Source organism: Manis javanica, chromosome 7 (assembly GCF_040802235.1).
Source record: "Manis javanica isolate MJ-LG chromosome 7, MJ_LKY, whole genome shotgun sequence".
In the NCBI taxonomy this organism is placed as follows: Eukaryota; Metazoa; Chordata; class Mammalia; order Pholidota; family Manidae; genus Manis; species Manis javanica.
Genome location: NC_133162.1, coordinates 128,713,177 through 128,732,761, shown reverse-complemented (window position 1 = coordinate 128,732,761; position 19,585 = coordinate 128,713,177). Strand labels below are relative to the sequence as shown.

The 19,585-nt window shown below is 34.6% G+C and overlaps 1 protein-coding gene across 2 annotated transcripts in view; it reads left to right on the top strand.

Moving 5' to 3' along the window:
* The window catches only part of KCNH7 (potassium voltage-gated channel subfamily H member 7), a 434,910-nt gene that overhangs the window by 367,001 nt on the left and 48,324 nt on the right, over positions 1 to 19,585 (top strand). For both annotated transcript variants that reach the window (XM_073241556.1, XM_073241555.1), the window contains 2 exons: positions 534 to 933; positions 7,860 to 8,059. In XM_073241556.1, coding sequence (XP_073097657.1) covers positions 534 to 933; positions 7,860 to 8,059 — 600 coding nt within the window. The remainder of the gene's footprint in view (positions 1 to 533; positions 934 to 7,859; positions 8,060 to 19,585) is intronic.

The window sequence follows — 19,585 nt, the reverse complement described above, 5'->3', positions numbered from 1 at the left end:
CTGTCCCCACCCCAGCCCTTGCCCCCAAACCTCCTCTATCATACTACTCTGTTTTATCATCATCATCACACTTTTCACTCTCTGAAATGATCTCATTATTTATTTTGAAAATATCCATCTATCCCCAACAGACAGTGAATCTTGTTTCTCTTCATTAGAGAAGACACTGTTTCTAGTAAATAACTGCCTCTTTCTATTGGAAACAGAGCATGTCTGTTTGTTCAACACCATAATGCCAGTGTTAGGCACAACCACAATACACTGGACTGTTTGTTGATGAAGTAATGACCTATCGAGTACCCTTCATGTGCAAGGTACTTAGTTAAAGCATAAATAAAATAGAGTCTGTGTCCCATGGGTCTTGCATGTCACACTTTCTAAGTATTTTCCAAAGCAGGCAAAAAACTAATAGTTAATTTGAATATATAGCTATCTTCAGTGCTGCCGTATTGTTTTAGCCTGTTTCTATTTACTTTGCTGCATGGGAACATTGTTTGCCAGCTGTTTCTGACCATGCACATTTATTTCCACAGACAACAACATTAATTGGTCTTTTGAAGACAGCTCGACTTCTTCGTCTTGTGCGAGTGGCCCGAAAACTTGATCGCTATTCGGAATATGGTGCTGCTGTTTTAATGCTCTTAATGTGCATATTTGCCCTGATTGCTCACTGGCTGGCTTGCATATGGTATGCAATTGGGAATGTAGAGAGGCCCTACCTGACTGACAAAATCGGATGGTTGGATTCCTTAGGACAACAAATTGGGAAACGTTACAATGACAGTGATTCAAGTTCTGGACCATCCATTAAGGACAAATATGTCACAGCACTTTATTTTACCTTCAGCAGTCTAACCAGTGTAGGATTCGGGAATGTGTCTCCTAACACCAATTCGGAGAAAATCTTTTCAATTTGTGTCATGTTGATTGGCTGTAAGTAAACTTCTCTTTTGTTATCTACTAGGATACAATAACATCACAAAATTGACATCTCTAGAACATTTAGCTTAAGGCAAAGAAAAAGTTATGGAAAATTGCAGAGATAATGAGATTACATGTATGAGTAGTGTATTCTCTCAAATTGGGTTCTCTCATGAAGACAGGCACCAAAGGTCTTTCAAGATCTTGGAAAACTACGAGCATAAAACTAGAATGACATGGGTGGTAGGATTCAGGAGCTGAAACGAGAAGTTCCGTCTTGCTGCTGCAGAAAGGCATCTGTCATTTATTATCAGTGGTTATTTTTTATTTCAACCTGAGACAAGGTAAGAATGGGAAAGATTAGCTTTCCTTACATTACTAGGTAGATAGATATAAATATATTTCACCACTACTAATTATAATGTAAATTATAGTCAACTATACATTAAATTATAATGGAAGCTAATCTTCTGTATGTAAATATTTTCCTGTCCTTGGCTAAAAATGAATTTCCCTGTGACATTATGCCAAGGCCTACATGATTCTGCTTTACCCTGTTATGGGGTATTAACATTAGCATCATTTATAAGGTATATACTTTAAAATAAGAAACAAAGTCTGTGTTAAACTAATGTTTTAATGTTAATTATTTTTTTTAATCACACCATGCTACCTACCACTAAAGATAACCTTGCTGATACCACGCAGCAATTGACAAATTATGATGGAGTTTCAAAGCTTAAAAACGTGCATCATTAGATTGCTAACAAATTTGAAAATAGATCCAGAAAGCTGATTTTTAAATGTTAATATATTGACTACTGAAATGTGCTCAGATAAGCTTCATTTACAAAACTTAAATAGATTCACCCAGTTTATTGTTCACCGCATTTCAAATTTACTTTTCATATGTATCTCTTAGTGTTTTGATATTAGTAAGATTTGTATAGACACATAACATTTAAAAAATTCAAGATATTCTATCAATTTGGGCTAAGCCTTGACTATAAACACAGAAGTAACATTATACTCAGAAGGAAATAGATGTGGAACCTACTGAAAAAAGTAGAAAAATATTTCAAGAGACTGAATCTCTCAGAGAAAATACAGTCTCAACTATTCTGTGATTACAACCGCTAGTAAATACTTTATAGTGGTTACCAATTTTAATGGAATAGATAAAGAAAAGTAAAAATGTTTTAAATCATTTAAATGCTTGTGTAGAAAAAATATATATACTTTTTTGAGAAAACAAAACCTCCTTGAAACAGGATTTGCAAAAAAAACACTTAGAAATCCTTACCATTTGTGAGCATTGTGAGCGTTAAGTGAAATATATAGATAGCACTGTTTATCATGTGAACTATTTAAAATTAAAGAAAACTCAGTTCTTTACTAGCTTTATACCCAGCGTCTAATTCCTAAATCAAAGGACTATTGGTAGTTTTTGTTTTTCCTCTTCCTTCTTTATTCTCTCCCTTCCTTCCTTCCTTCCTTCCTTCTTTTTTAAATGTAGCACTAGGCTGTTTCCATTGAATCTGTAAGATAAATACTTATTTACTGCAGAGGAATTTCACCTTTTAAAAAGAGAAAACAATCTAGTTAATTGGGTAATGTAAGATACATCCACATTCCACATAATATCTTTTATTTGAATAGTAGATGTGTTTCTACAATCAAACTGGGTGATGTAAAGCTTAATGTCACCCAGGAAAAAGTTTATAAATATTCATGGAAATTCCATCACAGACTATTATACCATAAATAAAGAAAAAAGGTGAAATTAGACTGAAAACTTAACAATGATAAGGATATCCTGAAATTTGCTTAGTTGTTTGATGTATATGGACATATTTACAGGAAAATTTAAGCAGCTAATAAGTAAGTGTAAATATAAGTTATGCTCATTTATTTATATCTATGTGTTCTAATACATAACATTTTTACATGTTTATTCAAATATTATTAATATAGTATACACATTTAATTTTAAAACATACACACCAGTAAATAAAGGCAAATATTTCAAATACTGAGAGACAAACAATAGGGAAGTTTGATCCCAGAGAGAAAGAAAGCAAACAAAATGGGCCCATGATATCCACAGCTTTCTGCCTGGGCCCCCTGTTGAAGTATTGTGAGGAGAGGCAACCAAAGTTGACAGCAGCGGTCTCACTGCATCAAGAAAACAAGGTCAGAGGTCATGGAGGCTGAGGTGCTAAAATCAGCAAGACAGCCGGGCAGCTATGACCAAGGAAAGCTCCAGAAACTATATAAGTAGCCCCTTGAGTCTAAAGATAAACACTAAGTTGCAAGTACATAAGGTAAAACTCTTCAAGTGCTGGCAAATAAATACAGAAGCACTGTAAGCTACAAAATTTCCAGAGCTCATACAGGGGTGATACTCAACCTTCTGCCCCCCAGAGTGGAAATCCTTCATTGAATATTGAGGGTATTCAGTAGAAATCTCAGAAAAATAGCACCATAGTATTAGTGCTAGTCTAGCTCTAAAAAATTAAACCTCAAAAGGAACAAGCTGATCTACAAGTAGTTCAACTGTCTGCAAGAACACCATCTGACATTTCTAAAGGAAGATTAAAAATACACATAATGAAAATGTTAACTTACAATGCCCAGCATCCATTAAAAAATTAACAGATAAGCTAGGAAACAGGAAAATGTGATGCATAAGCAGGAGAAAACCCTTTGTTTTAAACCTAGACCAATAAAGAAATAGTGTGTGAGACAGTGTGTGTGTATATATAGATATATATTGCATAATTATATATAAACTATAGTCACCATGCTATACCTTACATCCTCCATGAATTATTTATTTTATAAATGGAAATTTGTACCTTTGACTCCCTTCACCCATTTCACCCACTCTCCACTACTCCCCACCTCAAGAAACCACAAATCTACACACATAAATAAATGAACATTTATTTATTTATAAATATTTCAACCATAAAAAGAATGAAATCTTGCTATTGGTGACAGAATGGATGGACATTGAGGACTTTATGCTAAGTGAAATAAGTCAGATGGAGAAAGGGAAATACCATACAATCTCACTTACGTGTGGAATCTAAAAAAAAAAGCCAAGCTTTGTAGATACAGAAAGATTGGTCACCTGAGATGGGGTATGGAGAGTGAGTGAAATGGGTAAAGGGAGTCATAGGTACAAATTTCTACTTAAAAATAACTCATGGGGATATAATATACAGCATGGTGGCTGTAGTTAATAGTACTGTGTTTCATAATTTAAAGTTGTTAGGAAGAGTAAATCTTAAAAGTTTCCATCATAAGAAAAACAATCTGTAACAATGTATGGTGATGAATGTCAGCTAGACTTAGTGTGGTGATCATTCTGCAATACATACAAGTATCAAATAATTCTGTTGCACACCTGAAACTAATAGAGTGTTGCATGTCAATTACACCTTTAAAAACACAATAAACAAACAAATAAGCCCAGAAGTGGAATGACAGAGATGATGGAACTAGCAGACAATACTAAGTATTTGAACAAATGTGTATGTGAACTCCCAAAAAGTGGGAGAGGAAAGCAGGAAAAAAAAAGTTTCAGCAGCTGAAAATTTTCCAAAATTGAGGAAAACTATAGTCCACAGATCCAAATAGGCTACACACACACACACACACACACACACACACACACACACACACACACACACACCAAGGCACATCATAGTCAAATCACTGAAAAGCAATGAAAAAGAGAAAAAAAATCTTAAAAACAACTAGAGGATCAAAGAAGGCACATCGTGTATGAGGGGAAAACATCAGGTTGGTAGCATATTTCAACGCAATTACAGAATACACGTTCTTTTGTAGCATATGCAGAGCGTTCACTAAGAGAGACAATACATTGGACTACAAAACAAATCACAAAGACAGATTGGATTCTGGACCAAAAATAAATCTCAATAAAGTTAAAATATTAAATCATACAGAGTATTTCTCTGACAAGAGAAACCAGAAATTAGTAAGAAAAAAAAATTAAACAGAGAGAGAAAAGAAAGAGCAATAGACAGATAGAGTTGGAAATTAAGTAACACAAATCCGAATACCCTCGTTTTAAAGAAAAAACATCACAAGGAAAATTAGAAAACAATTTGAACTCAGTGACAATAAAATGTATCAAAATTTGTAAGAGGCTTTTAAAAAAGATCAATAAAATTGATAAACCTCCAACTAGACTAAAGAGAGAATAAGAAGGCGAATCTCCTGCATGACAGAAAAGCTTTACTATTCATTCTAAAGACATAAAAAGGATAAGAGAATAATATCATAAATTACTTTATGATAACAAATAGGATGATTTAGAAGTAATGGACAAATTCTTTGAAAAACACAAATTACCAAAACAATCCTGAGCCATAAAATAAATGATTAACTGGATTTCATTAAAATTTGAAACGAAATTTTCAAAGGCACTGACAAAAGGAACAGGCAAATGATAAACTGGAAGCAAATACCCTCAATACTCAGATCTGAGAAAGGACTTGTATCCAGAATATATCATGAATTCTCACAACTTCCTAATAAGAAGACAATTTAAAAATGAGCAAAAGATTTAAACAGACATTTCACAAAAGAAGATGTAAGAATGGCTAATAAGTACATGGAAAGGTGTTCTCAGCCATCAGGGAAATGGAAATTAAAGCCCTCCTGCAATGTCCATCCACTGTGAGGTTAAAAGGATAGACTGACAACACCCACGTCAGAGAGGCTGTGGAGCAACTGACATTCTCATCTGCTGCTGGTGGGAGTGTGAAATGAAGAGATAGTTTGGCAATTTCTTTTGAAGTTAAATATATCACACAACTCAGGAATTCCACTCCTAGATAGTTAAAAAGGAAATGAAAATATATGCCCACACACAAAGATTTGTACCCAAATGTCCATGGCAGTTTTGTTCATAACAGCCAAAGGCTAGAAACAAGAAGATTTCTGTCAACAGAGAGAGAGGTAAACTGGGAGAGCCAGGCGATGCAAATCTACTCAGCGATAAAAAAAGAACAAATTACTGAAACAAACAGGAACAGAAGTAACTTCAAGAATAACTATGCTGAGCAAGAGAAATCAGATAAGTGAATATGTACATTAGGAGTCCGCTGAGATGAAATCCAAGAATGCAAACTCATCTGTAATGCCGTAAAGGAGCTCAGTGGTTGTCTGGGATCTGACATCGGTGGGCAGTCTCTCCCTTGGGGTGACAGAAATGTTCTGTATCTTGAGTTCACAGGGCATATGCTTTTGTCAAAATTAACTGAATTACATACTGAAAATGGATTCTTTTCATTATATGTAAATTGCACATCAATAAAATGTATTGTTTAAGTTACAATGTTTTTTGAAGCTTAAATAATAGGTAGGAAAGCAAATGTATTTGTTCTATTACCTGTTTCAGCTAATACCCAATGACCAACTAAATTCATTAGTTTGGTTAGTATACCAAATTTTGGGTTTGGTGCGCTGAAGGAAGTTCTTAAGATATACCTGTTTTATTCTACAATGTCTAAGCCTAAAGCAAATCACTTTAATGAAATAAGAACTCTCTATTAAGGAAAGCTAAATAAAATATTGACTCAAGGAGAGAAATGCTTACATATAGTCAGCCAACTTGCTTTCAACTCATATTTTATGTCAGTTAATGGGCAGTAACTAATGTTTCTCTGGAACATTCTTTCTTGGGACCTTCTCTGGTAAACGAGGACCATAGAGACAAAGAGACAAAGATAAGCAAATGAACAAGAAGATAAGTTCTTTTAAAATACTTAGCTGAAATTGGGCCAGAATCTTCTTTAAGAATGATTAAGTGGTTTATAGAGGTAATGATTTATAAAATGCACTGTGGGGAAAAAAATGGGTTGGTTGAATACAGTGGAAGCACACACTATAAGCTGTTTTTCCCCCACCTTCCTGGTGTGTTGCAGTTTTGGTGCCTTAAACATGTTATGTCCTCTCTAAGGTTGTGACACAGGCCCAAAGATCAAAATATAAACTGGTTACATGGTGTGACTTTCTGGACGAACTAGTTTTTAAGGATTATTATAAATTGAATACAAATCTAAAAGGAAAGAGAAGTTGCTTAAAAAGCTTAAATCATAAATATTTAGTCCCAGGAGCACTAAAAATGATATTTCACCTAAATACTAGATATATGGCAGGGGTTGTCATGGCAGTTTCATTCTTCCCACAGATGAAAGAACAAAATGTATTCTATTTTTCTCTATAAAAATAAAGCTATATTCTCATATTCTAAGCCAGAGGTATGTTTCTCATGTAGAAATACTGGAAAATTGAATTTTGATAGATTAAAAATTGTATGTACAAATAAATATTCCAAGGAATCTGTGAGTTCTTTAAAACAATTTATCATTCCTTAGAAAAATCTGAAGTATTCAAAATAATCTTAAGGTTTATAATAATATTATAAGGTTAGGTTTAAGGCTAAGAGGCAGAGATGTCCCAGTTTAAAATTCAACCTTTTAATGCTTATTCCAGAAAAACAATCTGCTGTAACCCCATGACAGACCTTCTTAGTATATTACAAACAAAATATGTAATATACAAACAAAATATGTAGTAATATACAAACAAAATATGATTGCCAGTGCATTTTATTTCCAGTCAGCCCTCTAGGTCACAGGCTGATACTGTAAATACCTGAGTTTTTACTCTAGTTAAGAATCCATGGTGAATTTGGATACTATCCCCATCCAGGCTTGTCATCAAAGTTCTAACATGCACAATAGTATTGGCTTGCCTTCGTTTTTCCACATGGGCCAGTGGTAAAGCCTCACAACTGGAGTTAAGATCATCAGAAACCTACAGACTTGAGAGTCTGACAAGATATAATATGCCCACGTGCAGTCTGCCCCCATAACTTTGTTTCTTATCCAATCTAGCCCTAATGTACGCAAGCATTTTTGGGAACGTGTCTGCAATTATCCAAAGACTATATTCGGGAACTGCCAGGTACCACATGCAGATGCTGCGAGTAAAAGAGTTCATTCGCTTTCACCAAATCCCCAACCCTCTGAGGCAACGGCTTGAAGAGTACTTCCAGCATGCGTGGACATACACCAATGGCATTGACATGAACATGGTATGTATTTCTGTTTTCCAAAACGGAAGTGACACAGGCATTAGAGCTGCAGCCAGAACGGAAAAGCCGGTCTCACCAGCTTTGACCCCTTGCTTTTGTTTTCCTCTCTCGGATGTTTATTTTCTCCCCTGGAGATAGTCTCTCATTTTCAATTCATGGCATTGCATGATGCTATATCTAGTTATACTGTGTGGCAAAGGCATTATAACGTGATGCAAACTGATATAACTGTGTGTGTAGACCTCCCACTTCTGATTAGAGAGAGCATTGCTCATCTGGGACTCGGGCTGTCACCACATGGCCCGCTGTCAGCACCCACAAAAATAGTTGGACCCATGTGCATGAAGATACGGCAAGTAAGCAGTAACAACTATAAAGCCCCAGACAGAAATCCAATATGAACAGTCTTTTAAAAACCCAGGATGCTCTAAAGGTTTATTAGGGAGCTTAGGTACTTAAGCCATAAACATTTTATGATAGGAAATGTCATGCTTCTGTTTAAGGACCTTTCTATATTTTAAGCAATTAACGATGTGCCCTTTTATTGTATCTGGTTTAATGCATCTTTCCTTTCAAGGGGGAAATATGGATTGCTTCATAACTTTTAAGCAAACTTCTAAGCATAACTCTTCCAACCTCTGTCAATGCTTAAAAATCAACACAACATGACTGTGGTCTGAAGAGCTCTTTTTATTATTAGGATAAATGCACACATTCTTTTGACCTATCTGTTCACCTATTGAGGTGGATTACTAAAGATAAATTTTGTGATAGATTCAAATTCTATGACAAATCACAGACCTATTGAAAAGAGATAAAAAAATATGATGCTCTACCACCTTGCTATTCCTTCACTGGGCAAGGACCTGTTTCTAAGAATTTCTCAGAAAATAAAACCACTCACATTTAATGACATCAAAAGCATAACATAATTTTTGCCTAAGTGAGCCTGTACAATTTAGTTTGTCATTTTTTTCTATTTAATCAGTAACATTCAAGAAAAAACCAAAAGTTCAAAACTAGCAATCAAAATGCAGAAAGCATGGCAAATACTGCCTAATTTGGAAGACATTTATATATGGATGCTTATCAAAGTTCTGTGTGATTTGTTTGACTGAGAAATAAGGACACGCCATTATAAAATTTTTATTTTATGAGCTAATCAGTAAGCACATTTCATATAAAACTGTGACTGAATTCCATGAGTTATTTCTAATTATCCCAAAAGTAGTTGTGAAAATTCATTTTATATATGGATCTCATAAAGATAACACTTAAATCTCATAAGAAAGGACCTGCCAATTGATCACTTCTATATATTCTCATCCATATTATTGTTTAACAAAGATATCAGCATTCAGAAACTGTTGGGATTCTCTCATGCTGGGTTGACTCAAGCAGTGTGAAGAATTTTTAATCAAAACACATTGTGACTCAATTTTGTTGTTCCAAACTGTAGATTATTTCAATAACAGTAGTAAAACAATTATTTATTGTACATCCCCTCTCCATATAACTAGTTTTGTGGCCATTTTTTGTGATAAAGTCTATTTTCTGACAACTATTTACCTTTCATTGTTTGACTCTATTACCTATTAATATGGTTTATATACCACTTGCTATTTACAATGTACTTATGAAAGATTTATCTCTTTCCTGTCTGCTTCACACCTTAATACATGGAATCACAACACCCACCGGTAAGAACAGGAGGTATTTATATCCAATTTAATTCTCGTGTAAATTGTGGAGAACACCCTTGTTATCTGTCAGGTTTAGAGCTTGTTAAATGATTTCCAATGCTAGTTCTGATATTTTTTGCATGATGTAGCAGAGGAAATACAAAGCAAGAAACTGGGGAAGACAACCTGGAAGAGGCCAAGTACAGAACAGAAATTCTTAACTTTAAAAATATCTTGACCTCTAGTAATATATGTATACAGTTTCCCCATCCCACAAACAGTCACTTACCCGCTCCTTCCTCCACTCTGGTAAAGGTTATGGGTATACGGTTTGCATTAGATAATTGTCATAAAGAAAATGTCATTCTCTTTCATCATCCTCTATTTTCATGATGTAGGTGCTTTTCTTTCATCTGCATGCCTGTCTTACATGACCCTGGAGTGTGTGAGCTCTAAACCATGTGCCACTGAGTCTTGCATGTGGTTTCCAGAGCTTGACTTTGCACGAAATTCTTGTTTGTACACAGTGTCTACATTTCTCATCTTGTGACTGCAAAGTGAGTAAAAAATTAAAGTGCGAGATAACTCAAAAACTCAGCAAATGAAAGAAGCTTGCTTATTGAGCACGGTGTGCAAAACAGAACAAAGTTGATTAGGAAAAAGCAACTGTACTCTTAGACTATTGAGAGGTAAAAAAACAAAGTGGATTTTTTTTACCTCCAAAACCACATTGTTAAAATACCTGTGTCTCATTAGTTTATTTTTAACTAATTTGTAATTTAATAATAATTTAAAGTTATTGTGATACATAAAAGTACATCAAATTGTTGTATTTTGCATCAACATTCCACATTATTTCCTTTAAGTATAACCATAAGTATTAATTTCTCGTGAAACATTTCAGGTCATTTTTGCTGTTCAGCTATGTCAAAAGGAGGTACAAGGTTTCTAATCACATTGTATTCATTGACCTAACGTTAATATTCATAACCCAAAACATCTGATTCCTTGATAGATCATAAAACATAGGAAAGAATTTATCTAAAATGTGCAGCCATATTCTTTATTCCCTAAATCTTTTGCTTTTGTGAAACACCTATTGCCAGAATGTTCCAGAACCAAAAGCATTCTGGAAACACTTACGCACTTTCAGTTGAAATGAATGGTTCAGAGTTCAAACAGAAAAGGGTCAGGATAATGAAGGTAGTGAAGGAAGATGTTCTTTTTGTCTCTGGTGTCAGGCTTAGAAATAGCAAAAATTATCTCAACAATGTCCATAAGATCAATTCTGGAAAACTCTCTTCTTCTCCCAGAAATTTGACTAATTAGGAAGGAGAAGATAGTTTCTTAGATTAGGATTTAGGTATCTCAATGAATTTCCTCAAATCAAAGCTGTCTTCTGACACAATCTGAAGCTTGCCATTATTCCAACTTTGATTTTAGTTACAACATTGCCAGGAACTGAAAATCATCTTCCAGATCAGTGTAGAATCAAGTCTCTTCACATCACACACAAAAGACTGGCTTAAATGAAGAAGGCCCCAATAACCATGGCCTGTGCATCATTCTGAGTGGAGAAAACTAAATATTTTATGACAGAAACCACTTGATAACTTAAAATTATATTGGTATGAGGAAAAAAAAAACCTTTATGACCATTTAATGAAAAATTTTGTTACCTAAAAATGTCCCCTTTGTAATGCCTAAGTAATATAAATGAAATATGGAAAATCAATTCAGAAGACCCAAGAATTAGCTCTCAATCTGCCACTAATCTTGAACAAGTCACTTAACCTTTCTGCAATATTTTTAAAACACCAGAACCAAATATGTTAAATGTGTAAAACAGTTATTCTGGCAGTTTTTCTGCTTAAGGATGGAGAATCTAACTTATCTGCTGCCCACTGTCTTACTCCTTGTAGTGGGCCTCTATGTCTCTTCCATGGAACATCTGCTTCCACATAGAGTATTATGCAAAAAACCACTGGAACCAAGTGGGTGGTAAAATTGTTGATAGCAGAGAATGGCAGGGAACCAGGACAGTAGAAGCTCATATTTGGGAGAGCATAAGGCAGAATTAAGGCAGGGTGTCCAGAGACGATTTTGTTTGATTTATTTTAGGAAGAAAGGGGAACAATTCAATATAATTTTTAGCCTGAGGCATTAATGGAGAAAATTTTGAGAGACAGACATAGAAAGGAGTTGGAATAAGCACCTAGGAAGAAGGATGAATTGTTCAGCTAGGTACATAGACAGGTTTTTCTTAAAGACAGCCAGGAAAGAAAAGAGAAAGGTTAAAGACATTGGCTTTGAGGAGTAAAGGGGAAAGGAAACTCGATGGCACCTGCACTACATGGTTCAGTTTTCTTTGTCAACCAGAGAGTAAATTAAGTCCCCAGAAAGGAAGAGATGTAGGAGAGGAGTTGAAGACAGGGAGAATTTTTAGAGATTTCAATCCATAGTTAACCTAGTAAGCTAAGAAGGCTTATAATCACAGTGGGATTCTGAGGAAAAATCATCATCTATAATAAACCCAATAAACAAGGCCAACTAAAATGGAAAAGAAAATGACAAAAATGACATATTGTTTAATAGAAGTTCTTACTTCTCGGGGCTGATGTGATTTCTAAGGAACATTTTATAATGAAAATCTGGTTTCCTCTCCTTCCACTACCCTTTTCCGGCTCCTCTGTCACCTGCCAGTATAGCCTCTGCTAATGCTAACACTGACCCTATTACTTACTGCTATTACAACTTACTACTAAGTACTGCCTACTTAACTGAAAACTACTGATGACATTATTTCTGCATCCATGATCTAACTCTACTCTGTTAAAACTTTACTGCATGCATTTCTCTACTCATATTTAAATGACTTCATCTGCGCTAGACCTTCACATTCAAAGATATTCTACTCACGGACTGTTTTGATACACCACAGTGAAATATGATGATGAGCTCTTGCAGTCATGTCCAGTGCAGTGACTCAGATAAAAACAATCCTTGTCACATTAAACACCATTGGAAATACAAAGCAAAATTTACAAAATAGCATGGCTTGTCTTCACCATTATTGTTTTTATCACCCTTACCTTTTTCTAATCATCCTTTATATACTGAACTTGACATATATGATCAATGAGAAACCTTCGACTGATCAGAATCATAGAACTGCAGTAAAATGACTAAAAATATGGTGTCCTCATATTTGACTTCCTTTCTACTGGGCAAGGATCCAATTTCTGAGAATTCTTCAGAAAATAAAAACTCTCACATTTAAAGATATCAACAGCATAATACAATTTTTGCATGGGTGAACTTGTACAGTTTAGATTGTTATATTTTGTTTGATCAGTAAAATTCTAACAAAAAGCATAGGTTCAAAATTAGTAGCCCTTGTGCAGAAAGGATTGCAAATATTTCCTAATTTGAAAGATATATGGTCATTCTCTACACTTAGATCCAAGTGACCAACAAGTAAATCCACACATTTAGAAATGGGAGCGTGGAGACTGTCAAAAGCCTACATTTAAGTGATAGTGGACGTCAGGACTGGTGACATCTTTTAGCTCTCTGTAAAGAAATACCTAGTTACCATTTAGGAGTCGCGTTAAAACAACAATTGTCTATAATCTACTTTAAAAGATGTTTTCATCTGCATGTAGATTAGTTGACAGGAATTTCCTGGCTCTGCAGACGCTGGCAGGTAGTAAAATGTTGCACTAGCAAGCATTCTACTTAGCTGGTGCCTGAACAGCAGGTGCTTAAGAAAAGGCAAGGTCCATGCCCTTCCTATTTTTTACCAAGGCTACTTACCCTAAAGTCTCAAAAGTAGCACAGAGTACAATAAATACCATCTGGAGCGCCCTGACATGAACAATATGAAGCGAATCTTAAGACAGACATCTGGTATTTTCAGGTCACAAATGGTATGTTCTCAATCATGGTTCACAAATGATAATGGCCACTTCTTCCTGGTCTCCAACCATCATCAGGAAGGACTTTTTCATACCTGCCACCAGGATGCCTCCATGCAAAGGAAGTTTGCCAGAAGTGGGATCTAATCTTTAGCAGGTCCTGAGCCAAGCAATGTAATGACAGCATGGCCTGGGGCTTTACACATGAGAGACAGTCATTACAGAAACACCACGCTGAGACTGTGAACACACTTCCATGCTTCAGCTTCTCCATTTATTAATAATGTTCCTCTTTCAGTGGTAGGAAAATGGAAATGATGTCTCAAATTATTTTTTATCTCTTTAAAGTAATGGGACTATTCAAACGGGACTCTAGAGTGCAATTTCTTAGGCTGAAGAGTGTGTTGTGTTTCCAGATACTTTCCTTGCAGGGATGGGACTACGCAAGTAATTCAAACTCAATTCAAGTTAAGATCACTCAATATTCAACTCAGATGTAGGCAGTAATAAAAAATAGAGATATCAAAGTTCAGTTTCAGAATATTCTTTGGAAGTAATAACTTTAAGTTCATTTTAATTAGAGTACTCACCCCATTTATCAAACTTAATGGAATCAAACCAATTTCTCCCAATGTTTTCTGTAGGGGATGCATTGTCTGAGACATTCCCAATGGCCTGAGAATTTATACTGAAAATGGATGTATAAGTGCTCCACCTGATAGGTCAGATTTTTGAAATCATTTTTAAGAGTGAAAATAAGCATGATAAGCCAGTTGATCCTGCTGCCCTAAGGCAGCAAGAAAGTTGCATATATTTTAATGGTTTTCCTTGGTGTAGACATTTTGTTATCCATGGGGATGAGCATGGATGGAAAAATATATATATAATTACTTCTTTCGTGCAGAATGTTCCTAAAGAACCTCTTTTAGATTGTGTCGTGGGCTCCTATTCATTAGGTGGGCCACCCGGGTAGAAGTCTACCCTCAATTTAGGGACCACCCGATAATCTTCCTTATTCAGGGTCCCGCAACTCACAGGGTACATTTTAATACTCCGGAGCTATGCTAAATCATTTGCACATATGCTGCAGTTCATTTTTCCCACTCAACTGCTAATCTTCTGAGATTGGAATGCTCTACAAAACACATGGAACTGAAACATATCAGTAGTTAGAAACATCTACCACAGTGGAAAGATAAGCCACACACTCACTCCACACCAGTAAAATAATCGTATTTGAGTCACAGACACCTTTCTCCAGCCATTGTCTAGTTCTGACCATGAATAACAAGTGTATGCAGGGGAAATGGGGACTTAGTGTTATCTAAGATGGGAGTTTTAGCACAGAATCTAATTCTAATTTTATCTGCTTTATTTATATATGTGCTTAATATTTAAGAGTAGGTAACACCAGCACTGAGATCAGAGCATTATAATAAAGCAATTATGGTTCATCAAGACATTTCTTCTATGACTTACCCATTCATAACATTTCTGCATAGCTTGTGGTTACCTTTTTCTTCTCATTTTATAAGAAAGCTTTGTAAATTATAGATACTGATGCTTTTATCAGCCATCCATATTGCAGTTTGTTCCTAATCACGTCTCAGAATGTTGGTTTTGTCTAAGATATCTATCTATTGGGTTTGTTTTTTACTTTTTAATATGGTCTAATTTTCTTGTGTAGTTCAGAGATCTTACCCTGTTTTTCAAAGGTCCACTAAACCCATGTACTAATATGTAGTTTCCTAGATTTTCTTGTAAGTTTGTTATATAATTAGAAAATTGTGTAATGTGTCCAAAAGGTAGCTTTGTAAAGTGTTTTCTTCACATGAATAGAGGATAGTACCTGTATAATTTAAATAAGTCATTTTTTGTGTATTGATTTAAATACTCTTATTTATGTAATAAGTTATCAAACATAATTAGGATACATATCTTTACTCTCAAACTGGCTGTATTTGTCCATTCTTATGGCAATATAATAAGTTTTTGTACTTGGTGACTTTATACCATACTTTAATATCTGAGAAGGTAGGTCAACCCTTACTAATCTTGTTTTTCTTATTTTTCTTGATGACTTGAGAGAACTCATTCTTCTATATAAAACACATGACTATTTTTATTCAGATACAAGAAACCCCATGTTGGCTTTTGACATAACCCAAAGATCAGATTGTCAACTCTGACTTACAAGAATCAGAAATTTTAACTGATATCAACATTTACTAAAAATTTCAGGAATATTTGTAATCATAAGGCATAAGCAAAATGTGGAGAGCCTCTCTGTGTTTCAACTCAGATTTAGCATAGGCTGTCCCTAAACAGTGTATGTGATGACACGACCCTTAGGCAGAATGGAACTCTCTTGGCCATTAAACATGCGCACTTCATAGTCAGGAAGTTACATAATGTACATGACAGTTTCCAGAAAACTGTATCCTATGAATCTACTGATGGAATGTTTACTTACCATAAGCAATTTATACTAGATACATCCTGCTAAAGACACTCCACAGATGGGAACAACCCCATGCTCTAAGTGTTTTTAGCCAGAAGCAAGTCACTAAGATGTCCCACTAAGCTGTCATTAGCTGGTGACTTTTCTTTCCAGATGTTCCTTATGTAAGACAGAGTATGGATTGTAAGCTGGATGCTAACCCTTTCCTTCCTATGACTTGTGTATTAATTTTTACCTATTAAAATCATCTGAAATATGTTTAACCAATTCAGCACTTCAGTTCCATCCTACAGCAATTAAATCAGAATTGCTCAGCATCAGTATTTTTATATGTCAATTCTGAAATGCAACTAGAACTGAGAACCACTGGTTTACATCTGAAAAAAAGAAAGTCCCCTTCAGTAAGATTTTATAATTTTCTGCTTAGAAATTCCTATTTCTGTTATTTAATTTATTCTTAAATTATAGTTTAGTCAGTCAAACAAACGAAATATATTACATATTTCCATTTTTACCTGCTTAAAGATAATACGCAGTGAAACTATATATAGCCACCTTAACAAATTCTCTGCCTCATTCTGATAGTACTTTTTCTTTTGTTCAGTTTAATTTGGTTTTGGGAGATAGTTCCTTGAGGATTTACTCTAAGTATGCAATCATATAAGCAACCAAAACAGAAACATCCATTATCTTTTTTAAAATCTTACTTATTGTGATTGTGAGTTCACTAAAATCTCCAATTTTGATTAGTAAAAGCTGATTTTGATGAAAGTAGCTTCACAGTTAAGACTGATATTTTTAAATTTCCATGCATTCCTGAAATCAATCCTACTTGGTCAAAACTCTTTTTAATACTTTGTTGATTTTTATTGGCTAGTAAGTTATTTAGAATTTCGCATCTATTTTATAATGACATTGGTCAACAGTTTTATGTTCTTTAGGTGTTGGAAAGAAATCATCTGTAAAACCATATAGTCCCAGTGATTTTAATAGTAAATCTTTAATCACCATTTCAACTCTACTATGGTAATTATTCTATTTTTTCCTTGGTCAGTATTGGCAATTTATATTTCATGATTAATTCATCCATTTCATCTAGCCTTTCAAAGCTGTAATAAAATTGCGTGTAAGATTCTCTTCTAATTGATTTAGCCTTTTCTGTGTCAGCAGCTGCTTCTCCTTTCTCATTCCAGACTTGTATATTTTTATTCTCCCCTCCTTTAGAAAGGCCTTTGAAAGATTTATAAATTTCATTGGATTTCTTTCAGGGAACTAACCTTTGGATTAATTTATCCTTGCTACTGTTTATCTTCATTAATTTTCATATCCTTGGGTTGTCTTATTATTCTTAACATTTGTTTTAAGGTAATTTATTGTTTTGAGTCTTTCTTCTATAATAACAAAAGCATTAAGACTATATGTTTTCTTTCCAGTGCAAGTTTTCTGTAGTTCTATGGGTTTCTATATGAAGTATTCTTTTACTGCTTTCTAAATCATTTCTTTTTTTGGATCCAAAGGTTATCATAGGGTATGGTCCTTAATTTCTATATACTTCTGATTTTCTGGTCACTTTTTAATAATCTTTTCCTTATTTTTTTTAGATTATAATCAGAATTAATGGAGTATATAACATTTCTACTTTTATAAATGTGTAAGGACCACATCTAATGCAAAAGCAATCTGTGGTTACATTTTTTAAACGATTCAATGTTTTTTTTATAAAATCATTTTCATTTAAATTTCTAAAGCATTTTAGCTCTTTTTTCCTGGGGATTAAGAAGGAGCTGCTCTCTTTCTTTACAAGATTTTATTTGAGCACAATATGATTGAGTTTTACAATTGCACTAAAAAGTACAGCTGGCACAAATAAATTTCAGAACATACACACCTCGTTTGTAACTCTATTGGCCGAAGTGGAAATGTGCAGGAATACAACAGTAGCTGAACTGTGTCAGGTAACAAGGATCATTACATTGTACACAAGAGGAATCTCATTAGTGGAAGAAAACTTCTATTAATTTCAGAGCTTTGGCTATTTTGCAAAAAGTTACATATTTTCTGATACATCCATCACTTTCCCTAGAAAACAACTGAGTTTTTGTCTTGCCTTAATCTTTTCTGACACTGGTACAAAGTGAAAATGACATTTATACTACATTTCTGTTACTTTTTACTTACTGACAAAACCAATAAATAAAATGAATGGGAAATGTTTTTACCTTATGATATTGGGTGCAACTTTACAAATCCAATCTGATGGACCACTGTGGCGAGTCTTAATAGGTGGATGAATCCTGGACTAAATTTGGCACCTTAATTACTCCGCAAATAAAATCACTTAATGCATTTATATTTCAGCTTTCACATATGAAAAATGAAGTAATCATAATTTTATATTCCTTATATAAAGTTAATAAGTCATTCAAAAAATTTGATGCTAAAATTTCATTCTACATGAAAAGTGTTTCAGAAACATAAAACTAAATCTAAGTTCAAAATGGTGTTTAAATCATTCTTTTCATCATCTGGCAGATTGCACCTCCCTTTTCCTTACTCTGTAAGCAAATTCACGTCATCTACAATCAATCCATTTAGGAAGAAGTATTTGCAAAGTACCCAGTAGATGCCACTATAGTTATATTTTGTTCACGCCTTCCTCACTCCCTCTCTTCCATAAGTAGGGAGTTGAGGGCAAGTCCTGAAACTGCTTCTTGGGATGCAGAACTCCCTCCTGTTACCTTTAGAAACACTAATGGGTGCCAATGTTTCCCCCTGAGACCTTACTTTAGAAATTCTAACACAACTTTTAAAGTCAACCTTTTGCTGAATTAGCAGAAAGACTCCAGAATCTGGGTATCAAGGACATGTACGTAAAAGCGATAAATCCCTTCTGCCTACACATCATCACCCACGCTGCAACTCATCCTTCTCCCTGGCTTCATTTAAGTAGGTTAAAGTTTGAGTGTCCTTCTGAAAGCAAAGAAACATCTCATAGTTTTGTTGTTAACTAGGAGTAGGAGCTTCAGGAGAGGGAAGGGGAAGAAGCAGAAGGGAGAACTGTACCTCATTGTTCAGGGAACCTTTACTGGTACCAAAACTGGTCCAGGATTTATGAATTCTTTTCCATGTCTGTGTGTGGCAAGTTTTTGTTGTGCTCATTTTTTTCCATAAATGATGTAACCATATGATAAATGTTGAAATGTCACATGCAGAAAATTAATCAATTTCCCCATGGCTTCTAAAAGCTCCTAGTCATAGATTCCATAATACTGTGCTTTGTCAATAATATGGCAAGATATGACAGCCTTATAGAATAAAATAATTCCTTATTCTCATCAGCTACTCAAAGGTAAAATTAAGTAGGTGGCAAATCAATTTCAACTTCAGACTAATGTTATATATTTTTGTAAGTTTAAAACTACTTAAGGAATCTACCTGTCATGATCAGTAGTTAAATATGGAGTAT